This window comes from Polyodon spathula, chromosome 14 (genome assembly GCF_017654505.1).
Source record: "Polyodon spathula isolate WHYD16114869_AA chromosome 14, ASM1765450v1, whole genome shotgun sequence".
NCBI classification, from domain to species: domain Eukaryota; kingdom Metazoa; phylum Chordata; class Actinopteri; order Acipenseriformes; family Polyodontidae; genus Polyodon; species Polyodon spathula.
In genome coordinates this window covers 163,783-175,000 of record NC_054547.1, presented here as the reverse complement: position 1 = coordinate 175,000, position 11,218 = coordinate 163,783, and the positions used below count along the sequence as shown (strand labels likewise).

The following is an 11,218-nucleotide window of genomic DNA, read 5'->3' as shown; positions in this document are numbered from 1 at the left end:
TGAATGCTAACAGCTCTGCCAGTCCGAGCCCCTCGGCTCTCTGCTCTGTGAATCTGGAACCACAGCCTTCCTAGCGAGTCTGAATGCTAACAGCTCTGCCAGTCCGAGCCCCTCGGCTCTCTGCTCTGTGAATCAGGAACCACAGCCTTCCTAGCGAGTCTGAATGCTAACAGCTCTGCCAGTCCGAGCCCCTCGGCTCTCTGCTCTGTGAATCAGGAACCACAGCCTTCCTAGCGAGTCTGAATGCTAACAGCTCTGCCAGTCCGAGCCCCTCGGCTCTCTGCCCCTCGGCTCTCTGCTCTGTGAATCAGGAACCACAGCCTTCCTAGCGAGTGTGAATGCTAACAGCTCTGCCAGTCCGAGCCCCTCGGCTCTCTGCTCTGTGAATAAGGAACCACAGCCTTCCTAGCGAGTGTGAATGCTAACAGCTCTGCCAGTCCGAGCCCCTCGGCTCTCTGCTCTGTGAATCAGGAACCACAGCCTTCCTAGCGAGTGTGAATGCTAACAGCTCTGCCAGTCCGAGCCCCTCGGCTCTCTGCTCTGTGAATCAGGAACCACAGCCTTCCTAGCGAGTCTGAATGCTAACAGCTCTGCCAGTCCGAGCCCCTCGGCTCTCTGCCCCTCGGCTCTCTGCTCTGTGAATCAGGAACCACAGCCTTCCTAGCGAGTCTGAATGCTAACAGCTCTGCCAGTCCGAGCCCCTCGACTCTCTGCTCTGTGAATAAGGAACCACAGCCTTCCTAGCGAGTGTGAATGCTAACAGCTCTGCCAGTCCGAGCCCCTCGGCTCTCTGCTCTGTGAATCAGGAACCACAGCCTTCCTAGCGAGTGTGAATGCTAACAGCTCTGCCAGTCCGAGCCCCTCGGCTCTCTGCTCTGTGAATCAGGAACCACAGCCTTCCTAGCGAGTCTGAATGCTAACAGCTCTGCCAGTCCGAGCCCCTCGGCTCTCTGCTCTGTGAATCAGGAACCACAGCCTTCCTAGCGAGTCTGAATGCTAACAGCTCTGCCAGTCCGAGCCCCTCGGCTCTCTGCTCTGTGAATCTGGAACCACAGCCTTCCTAGCGAGTGTGAATGCTAACAGCTCTGCCAGTCCGAGGCCCCTCGGCTCTCTGCTCTGTGAATCTGGAACCACAGCCTTCCTAGCGAGTCTGAATGCTAACAGCTCTGCCAGTCCGAGCCCCTCGGCTCTCTGCTCTGTGAATCTGGAACCACAGCCTTCCTAGCGAGTCTGAATGCTAACAGCTCTGCCAGTCCGAGCCCCTCGGCTCTCTGCTCTGTGAATCTGGAACCACAGCCTTCCTAGCGAGTGTGAATGCTAACAGCTCTGCCAGTCCGAGCCCCTCGGCTCTCTGCTCTGTGAATCTGGAACCACAGCCTTCCTAGCGAGTCTGAATGCTAACAGCTCTGCCAGTCCGAGCCCCTCGGCTCTCTGCTCTGTGAATCTGGAACCACAGCCTTCCTAGTGAGTCTGAATACTAACAGCCCCCCCACAAACACGTACACACCCACCCACACCCCCACACACCCCCCTACCCCCACACACCACACCCACACCCAGACAGTGTCTCTGCAGGAACACCTCGTCAATGAACACCTCGCGTGTTCTGTTGAACCCAGGGCTTTGGAGCTGGGTTCAGGGGACTCATCCTGCTTCACTTCCTCTCTGTAGTGATCAGCTAGGGTGGAGCGGTCCTGCAAACTACCACAGACTTCCAGACTCCCATTTCGTGGGTCATTGCACACTGCCACTCATTGCACTAGCAGCAGCTTTAATTGAACCCAGCCTGAGAGAGCTCTGCGTGGTGTGGAGTGGAATTGAACCCAGCCTGAGAGAGCCCTGCGCGGGTGTGGAGTGGAATTGAACCCAGCCTGAGAGAGCCCTGCGTGGTGTGGAGTGGAATTGAACCCAGCCTGAGAGAGCCCTGCGTGGGTGTGGAGTGGAATTGAACCCAGCCTGAGAGAGCCCTGCGTGGGTGTGGAGTGGAATTGAACCCAGCCTGAGAGAGCTCTGCGTGGGTGTGGAGTGGAATTGAACCCAGCCTGTGAGAGCCCTGCGTGGGTGTGGAGTGGAATTGAACCCAGATTGAGAGAGCTCTGCATGGTGTGGAGTGGAATTGAACCCAGACTGAGAGAGCCCTGCGTGGTGTGGAGTGGAATTGAACCCAGCCTGAGAGAGCCCTGCGTGGGTGTGGAGTGGAATTGAACCCAGATTGAGAGAGCTCTGCATGGTGTGGAGTGGAATTGAACCCAGACTGAGAGAGCCCTGCGTGGTGTGGAGTGGAATTGAACCCAGCCTGAGAGAGCCCTGCGTGGGTGTGGAGTGGAATTGAACCCAGCCTGAGAGAGCCCTGCGTGGTGTGGAGTGGAATTGAACCCAGCCTGAGAGAGCCCTGCGTGGTGTGGAGTGGAATTGAACCCAGCCTGAGAGAGCCCTGCGCGGGTGTGGAGTGGAATTGAACCCAGCCTGAGAGAGCTCTGCATGGGTGTGGAGTGGAATTGAACCCAGCCTGAGAGAGCCCTGCGTGGGTGTGGAGTGGAATTGAACCCAGATTGAGAGAGCTCTGCATGGTGTGGAGTGGAATTGAACCCAGCCTGAGAGAGCCCTGCGCGGGTGTGGAGTGGAATTGAACCCAGATTGAGAGAGCCCTGCGTGGGTGTGGAGTGGAATTGAACCCAGCCTGAGAGAGCCCTGCGTGGTGTGGAGTGGAATTGAACCCAGACTGAGAGAGCCCTGCGTGGTGTGGAGTGGAATTGAACCCAGCCTGAGAGAGCCCTGCGTGGGTGTGGAGTGGAATTGAACCCAGATTGAGAGAGCCCTGCGTGGTGTGGAGTGGAATTGAACCCAGACTGAGAGAGCCCTGCGTGGTGTGGAGTGGAATTGAACCCAGCCTGAGAGAGCCCTGCGTGGGTGTGGAGTGGAATTGAACCCAGATTGAGAGAGCCCTGCGTGGTGTGGAGTGGAATTGAACCCAGCCTGAGAGAGCCCTGCGTGGGTGTGGAGTGGAATTGAACCCAGCCTGAGAGAGCCCTGCGCGGGTGTGGAGTGGAATTGAACCCAGATTGAGAGAGCCCTGCGCAGGTGTGGAGTGGAATTGAACCCAGCCTGAGAGAGCCCTGCGTGGGTGTGGAGTGGAATTGAACCCAGCCTGAGAGAGCCCTGCGTGGGTGTGGAGTGGAATTGAACCCAGCATGAGAGAGCTCTGCATGGGTGTGGAGTGGAATTGAACCCAGCCTGAGAGAGCCCTGCGTGGGTGTGGAGTGGAATTGAACCCAGATTGAGAGAGCCCTGCGTGGTGTGGAGTGGAATTGAACCCAGACTGAGAGAGCCCTGCGTGGTGTGGAGTGGAATTGAACCCAGACTGAGAGAGCCCTGCGCGGGTGTGGAGTGGAATTGAACCCAGCCTGAGAGAGCCCTGCGTGGGTGTGGAGTGGAATTGAACCCAGCCTGAGAGAGCCCTGCGTGGTGTGGAGTGGAATTGAACCCAGACTGAGAGAGCCCTGCGTGGTGTGGAGTGGAATTGAACCCAGACTGAGAGAGCCCTGCGTGGTGTGGAGTGGAATTGAACCCAGACTGAGAGAGCCCTGCGTGGTGTGGAGTGGAATTGAACCCAGACTGAGAGAGCCCTGCGTGGTGTGGAGTGGAATTGAACCCAGCCTGAGAGAGCCCTGCGTGGTGTGGAGTGGAATTGAACCCAGATTGAGAGAGCCCTGCGTGGTGTGGAGTGGAATTGAACCCAGACTGAGAGAGCCCTGCGCGGGTGTGGAGTGGAATTGAACCCAGACTGAGAGAGCCCTGCGTGGTGTGGAGTGGAATTGAACCCAGACTGAGAGAGCCCTGCGTGGGTGTGGAGTGGAATTGAACCCAGCCTGAGAGAGCCCTGCGCGGGTGTGGAGTGGAATTGAACCCAGATTGAGAGAGCCCTGCGTGGTGTGGAGTGGAATTGAACCCAGACTGAGAGAGCCCTGCGTGGTGTGGAGTGGAATTGAACCCAGACTGAGAGAGCCCTGCGTGGGTGTGGGGTGGAATTGAACCCAGCCTGAGAGAGCCCTGCGCGGGTGTGGAGTGGAATTGAACCCAGATTGAGAGAGCCCTGCGTGGTGTGGAGTGGAATTGAACCCAGCCTGAGAGAGCCCTGCGCGGGTGTGGAGTGGAATTGAACCCAGCCTGAGAGAGCTCTGCATGGTGTGGAGTGGAATTGAACCCAGACTGAGAGAGCCCTGCGTGGTGTGGAGTGGAATTGAACCCAGACTGAGAGAGCCCTGCGTGGTGTGGGGTGGAATTGAACCCAGCCTGAGAGAGCCCTGCGCGGGTGTGGAGTGGAATTGAACCCAGATTGAGAGAGCCCTGCGTGGTGTGGAGTGGAATTGAACCCAGCCTGAGAGAGCCCTGCGCGGGTGTGGAGTGGAATTGAACCCAGCCTGAGAGAGCCCTGCATGGTGTGGAGTGGAATTGAACCCAGATTGAGAGAGCCCTGCGTGGTGTGGAGTGGAATTGAACCCAGACTGAGAGAGCCCTGCGTGGTGTGGAGTGGAATTGAACCCAGCCTGAGAGAGCCCTGCGTGGGTGTGGAGTGGAATTGAACCCAGATTGAGAGAGCCCTGCGTGGTGTGGAGTGGAATTGAACCCAGACTGAGAGAGCCCTGCGTGGTGTGGAGTGGAATTGAACCCAGCCTGAGAGAGCCCTGCGTGGGTGTGGAGTGGAATTGAACCCAGCCTGAGAGAGCCCTGCGCGGGTGTGGAGTGGAATTGAACCCAGATTGAGAGAGCCCTGCGTGGGTGTGGAGTGGAATTGAACCCAGACTGAGAGAGCCCTGCGTGGTGTGGAGTGGAATTGAACCCAGCCTGAGAGAGCCCTGCGTGGTGTGGAGTGGAATTGAACCCAGACTGAGAGAGCCCTGCGTGGGTGTGGAGTGGAATTGAACCCAGCCTGAGAGAGCCCTGCGCGGTGTGGAGTGGAATTGAACCCAGCCTGAGAGAGCTCTGCGTGGTGTGGAGTGGAATTGAACCCAGCCTGAGAGAGCCCTGCGTGGTGTGGAGTGGAATTGAACCCAGCCTGAGAGAGCCCTGCGTGGTGTGGAGTGGAATTGAACCCAGACTGAGAGAGCCCTGCGTGGTGTGGAGTGGAATTGAACCCAGACTGAGAGAGCCCTGCGTGGTGTGGAGTGGAATTGAACCCAGCCTGAGAGAGCCCTGCGCGGGTGTGGAGTGGAATTGAACCCAGCCTGAGAGAGCCCTGCGCGGGTGTGGAGTGGAATTGAACCCAGCCTGAGTGAGCTTTCGCAGGGTAACTGCAGCAGCACAGCGCTGTCTCGGACAACATGAAGAAACTCGACTCCTTATTGAATCGACACCGCTTGTACGTTTTTCTTCCTCTTTTGATTTGGCTGCTAGTGGTTTCTGCTGTGGATTCCTTGTGCAGGATCACAGTGGCTAGTTTCTGCTGTGCTCGGTGTGGAGTGGAGTGAAGTGGAGTGGAGCAGCATGTCCTCTCCTGATCGTGGAGTTGTGCTCGGCAGTGAGGTAGGGAGGCACTGCTGTGTGTCTCCACTGGGCTAGTTTGGGTAAACAGTTTTATGGGTAAATAGATTTCAGGAAGTTCGACGGCCAAATTGCAGCTCCCTGCCGTCCTGTCTGCATCTCTCTGAGTGAAGAAGGTTCCAGTTAAAACCCTGTGAGGTGCATCCCTGTGCTGGAGGCTCAGCAGAGCTGTGGGTGTCCTAATGGGGGGTTACTGTGAGAGCAGAACAGGGTGACCTGCAAGGTCCTCTCCTCTCTCTCCCCTATCTCCCCTCTCTCTCCTCTCTCCTCTCTCCTCTCTCTCCTCTCTTCTCCCCTCTCTCTCCTCTCCTCTCCCTCTCTCGTCTCCTCTCTCTCCAGCTCTGTTCACACAGAGTGCTGCCGTTGCTTCACAGAGTCAGATGTTCAGGCTGAGTCAGTAAAGCCCTCTGGGACCAGCGTCGTGTCTTGGGGCGAGTAGGGCGACTGCAGTGCTTTAAAATAGCTGTGCATTGATTTTAACAGCATTGCTAACATCCAGATAGTGTTTCAAACATTGAAAACAGTGCGGCACAGATATTTATTTATTTATTTATTTGAGCTCTATTTAGAGTTTAGAAACATACTTTAAATAGTCTTTGATTCTGTGCAGGGATGATAATAAGACTCCTGTTGCACAGCAGTGTCACACATTCCAGGCTTTACTACCAGCTTGATTAGCCCCAGTGTGTCTAAGTAACAAGCTCAGGTGTGTCTTATTAAGCCAGGAGTGATTCAAGCTGCTATGTAATTTTCCTCCATGCTGTTTGATTGAGAAAGCAGCAACAGGCTTAGCTTTTTGCTTTTGACAAAGTGTGCACTAGAACCCTAACCCTAACCCTGGATTGGACAAGGTGTTGTTGGGCCTTGATGAGTGAGTGAATGCAAGTGTATTTCACAGGCTGGAAACAACACGTCAAGCTGATCCAGTCTGTCTGATACAGTGTGTCATGCTGCCTCTGAGTTGCTGTTAGGGGCTGGGAGCCAGTGTGCCTCCAAGTCCCTGTTGGAGGCTGGGATCCAGTGTGTCTCATTGCCTGGCTACAGTCGGCAGTGTGTTTGCATGCAGCCAGCAGGGGGCGGTGTGTTTGCATGCAGCCGGCCTGCAAAAACTATAAGAGTGAGTAAGACAGTGAGGCACCCTCCCAGCTGGAAGTTCAATTTAAATCATTATGGGATGGCATCCTGTGCACTGCCAGGCTGCCCTGTGAATAGCGCACTGTCCTCATGCACTGCCAGGCTGCCCTGTGAATAAAGGACTGTCCTGCACTGCTGGGCTGCACTGCCAGGCTGCCCTGTGAATAAAGGACTGTCCTGCACTGCCAGGCTGCCCTGTGAATAGCGCACTGCACTCCTGCACTGCCAGGCTGCCCTGTGAATAAAGGACTGTCCTGCACTGCCAGGCTTCCCTGGAGTGAAAACTTTCTTGGACTGTTGATTGCAGGAGAGGGGTGTGCTTTGCAACATAGTGACACTTCTTCTTATCTATCTATCTGTCTGTCTGTCTGAAAAGCTTTAATAATGTCCTACTATGCGAGAGTGAAAGCAATATAAATAACTCTGATCCCCTGAGTGTGACTCTGACCTCTGCTCTGCTCTCCTCCAGACCAGTACAAGCTGAAGGCAGTGGAGGAGGTGAAATACATGAGGAGTGGAGATGAAGACGAAGTCACAGCACAGAACCAGGAGAACCTGGTGAGAGGGGGGAAGGGAAGGGAGGAGGGTATGAGAGGAGAGGAGAGGAAGACAGAGTGACAGCACACAACCAGGAGAACCTGGTGAGAGGGGAGGGGAGAGGAGAGGAGTGCATATCACTGCAGTGAGAGAGCAGGAATGGGAGCCGCGCCCACACAGGAGAGAGAAAGGAGATCAGGAATGAGAGCCATGCCCACACAGGAGAGACAGAGAGGGAGGAGAGCAGGAATGGGAGCCGCGCCCACACAGGAGAGAGAGAGAGAGCGAGCAGGAATGGGAGCCACGCCCACAAAGGAGGGAGAGGGAGGAGAGCAGGAATGGGAGCCGTGCACACGCAGGAGAGAGAGGGAGAGAAGAGAGCAGGAATGGGAGTCGTGCACACGCAGGAGAGAGGGAGAGAAGAGCAGGAATGGGAGTCGTGCACACACAGGAGAGAGAGGGAGAGAAGAAAGCAGGAATGGGAGTCGTGCACACGCAGGAGAGAGAGGGAGAGAAGAGCAGGAATGGGAGTCGCTCATGAGTCACTGCACTGTACTGAGGGAGGGGTGTGGTGTGTTTATCTCAGAGGAGGGGAGGTGGGGAGTGATAGAGAGAGTCAGCCTGAGCAGGTATCGACTCGCAGCCTGTGAATCTCTCTCTCGCTCTCTCTCTCTCTCTCTCTACTCCGCCCTCTTCCCTGGAGCTGCAGTGCAGATAGCCTTGTGTAGTCTCTTGTTATTCACACAGCTTCTCTGTTTCAGGAAAAAAGTGCTTCTTTGAACCGGAGCAGATCCCAGAAGGATGGATCTGGAGCAAATTCACAGAGAGCCAAGTGAGTACCCCCCCCCCCCCCCCCCCATTTCATTGTATTAATAATGTCTGGTGTGACTCTGTGCAGCGCAGTGTGTGTGTGTGTGACTGACTCTGCAGTACAGTGTGTGTGTGTGTATGTGTGACTCTGACCAGTGCAGTGTGTGTGTGTGACTCTGCAGTGCAGCGCAGTGTGTGTGTGTGACTGACTCTGCAGTGCAGCGCAGTGTGTGTGTGTGTGTGTGTGTGTGACTGACTGACTGAGACGTCACAACACACACACACTGGACGTCAGGTCACCGTTACACAACACACTGAGACGTCAACGTCGCGTCACACACACCTGACGACACGTCGCGTCACACACACTGCCCAACTGACTGAGTGTCATGTCATGTCAACACACACCTCATTTCACTGCAACGTGTGTGTGTGTGTGTGTGTGTGTGTGTGTGTGTGGTGTGTGTGTGTGTGTGTGTGTGTGTGTGTGTGTGTGTGTGCAGTGTAGTGTGTATGTGTGTGTGTGTGTGTCTATGTGTTTGACTCCAGTGTTCTCTGTGTCATGCTATAACCCTGTGCTCCTGTCTGCACTCAGACTGGCTGCTTGTCTGTAGTGGCTTTGCTTTGCTGCCCAGCTGCCCGGACGTTCACTGCATTACTGTAACAGTCTCTCTCTCTCTCTCTCTCTCTCTCTCTCTCACTGTCCTCACAGTATCCACACATCTGAGAGCCAACAAGAATTCTTCCGAATGCTGGATGAAAAGATTGAGAAGGTAAGAGCTGGCACAGTGTCTCTGCCTCTCCAGATGTGTGTGTGATTGGAATTGGAGGTGAGCTCAGATTCCAGTGTTAAAACATCCCAATCAGTGCAGTGCTCTCCCTCTCGCTGTCACTGTCATAGCAAGCACCCCCTCTGCATGGTAACCCGCCCGGGGGCAGTGCCTTCATAATAATCCCCATGGGCTCTGTCCTCAGCCCCTGTCACTCGTGTACAAGCAAACAGTCACCTGATAACTCGGCTAATAAGAGACCACAACAGTGCCTCCCTTAATGCCCCTAGCACTGGACTGTCTCTCATTGTCCTTCACACTCTCTCTCATACTCACTCACTCTCTCCCTCTCCCTCTTCCTCTCTCACACTCTCTCCCTCTCCCTTCCCTCACACGCTCTCCCTCCCCTCTCACACTCACTCTCCCTCTCCCTGTCTCACACTCACTCTCTCCCTCTCCCTCTTCCTCTCTCACACTCACTCTCACACTCTCTCCCTCTCCTTCTCTCACACTCACTCTCTCCCTCTCCCTCCTCCTCTCTCACACTCACTCTCTCTGGTGAGTGAGAGCGCTCACACCTCAGTCTCCTCTCTAGACAGAGGGACCTCACACTCACTCTCTCTCCCTCTTCCTCTCTCACACTCACTCTCTCTCCCTCTTCCTCTCTCTCTCACTCTCTTCCTCTCCCTCTTCCTCTCTCACACTCACTCTCTCTCCCTCTTCCTCTCTCTCACACTCTCTCCCTCTTCCTCTCTCACACTCACTCTCTCTCCCGCTCCCTCTTCCTCTCTCTCACACTCTCTCCCTCTCCCTCTCTCACACTCACTCTCTCCCTCTCTCACACTCACTCTCTCCCTCTCCCTCCTCCTCTCTCACACTCCCTCTCTCTCCCTCTCCCTCTCTCACACTCACTCTCTCTCCCTCTCCCTCTTCCTCTCGCTCACTCTCTCCCTCTCCATCACACTCTCTCCCTCTCCCTCTCTCACACTCACTCTCTCCCTCTCCCTCTTCCTCTCTCACACTCACTCTCTCTTCCTCTTCCTCTCTCTCACACTCTCTCTCTCTTCCTCTCTCTCACACTCACTCTCCCTCACTCTGTCTCCCTCCCTGTCTCTCCCAGGGTCCAGACTACAGCTCTGAGGAGGAGAAGGACATCACATAGTGCTTTGGAGGGGACTGTGTGGGACGCTGTTATATAGAGACTGGCAGACAGGACCCCTTTTTAACCCCAGTGAGGGGAGGTGGAGTCGGACAGCTGGACCCTGCGCCCGCCCCCCTTGCTGTGGCTCTTTGCTGGCCACTCAGTTTTGAATCTGCTCTATGGGTGGTCCTGGCCCGGACCCCCGGCTCCAGGAAGGAACTCTTTGCTTCTATCGCAAAAAAAACTAACCTCCCAGCCCACAGGTCACAGGTCACGCTTCCACCTTGGTGAGGTCACTCGGGGCGTGTCCCGTAGTCGTCATGGAAACGCAGATACTTGGCTTCACCCCTTCCGGTTTGCTGCTGGCTCCGTGCTCCACGGGGACTGGGATTCCATTTCTATTAAAATAAATACTCTGCTGTTTTTAACTGAATCTCTTCTGTAAACACGTCAGAGAAAGTGTATGTGTGTGTGTGTGTGTGTGTCTGCCTGTCAGAGTATCTGACTGTCTGTCTGTTTGTCTGTCAGTCAGTGTGTCTCTGTCTGTCTGTCAGTATCTTCTCTTCCCTTGTCTCCACTTCCCTTTACCACCAAAATCTTGCACACAGTTGGTTTGGACTTTTGTACGAAAAGAATCTGAGCCCCACAGTTCAGCGGCGCTCTGCCTACAAGTTCAACTTCGTGCAGATCAGCCGTGTTTATTAAAAGGGTGAGGGTGAGGGCAGGTATTCAGATAGGGACACACTTCAGGGTGCTTTCTCTGCTTTTACTTTGGGCTCCTCATCAGACAGCCAATCTCGTGGAGCAGCCTCTCATGAATATGAGTTGTTGACCCCTGTGTGCCGGCTGTGGCTTCGTGGGGAGTGTCACAGTGGAGCTGCTGCTGTTGCTCTACCGCCCCCTGCTGGCTTCCCGGAGACCTGTAAGGTAAGAGTTGTGTACAGCTGCTACTTGGAAACTTGATCGTGCATTCGCTGCTTAATCTGCTGGAAACACACTAGACAGGGCATTCAGTAAGAGCAGTGGGTATGCGTACTGTTCTCTCTGCTGGTTTCAAACCTGGAGCATAATATTTGCACAATACCAACTGGAGCACAGACAAACAGATACACAATGCACACAATACCAACTGCAGCACGCGCACACTGTTATACACACACACACACACACACACACACACAATCCCAGCTACAGCACAGACCGTCTCAGATGCAGCTCACACACTCTGAATTGCAGGTGTAGTTGTGACTCCATGTCTCTCCCTCTGCCTCTGTCAGGATTATGA

The 11,218-nt window shown here is 55.0% G+C and overlaps 1 protein-coding gene across 1 annotated transcript in view; it reads left to right on the top strand.

Moving 5' to 3' along the window:
• LOC121326505 (uncharacterized protein C1orf21 homolog) overlaps window positions 1-10,361 on the top strand; it is a 20,952-nt gene extending 10,591 nt beyond the window's left edge. Inside the window, exons 3-6 of the mRNA XM_041269814.1 lie at window positions 7,145-7,233; window positions 7,974-8,044; window positions 8,735-8,795; window positions 9,913-10,361. Coding sequence (XP_041125748.1) covers window positions 7,145-7,233; window positions 7,974-8,044; window positions 8,735-8,795; window positions 9,913-9,954 — 263 coding nt within the window. The 3' untranslated portion in view covers window positions 9,955-10,361. The remainder of the gene's footprint in view (window positions 1-7,144; window positions 7,234-7,973; window positions 8,045-8,734; window positions 8,796-9,912) is intronic.
• Window positions 10,362-11,218: the final 857 nt, after the last annotated feature.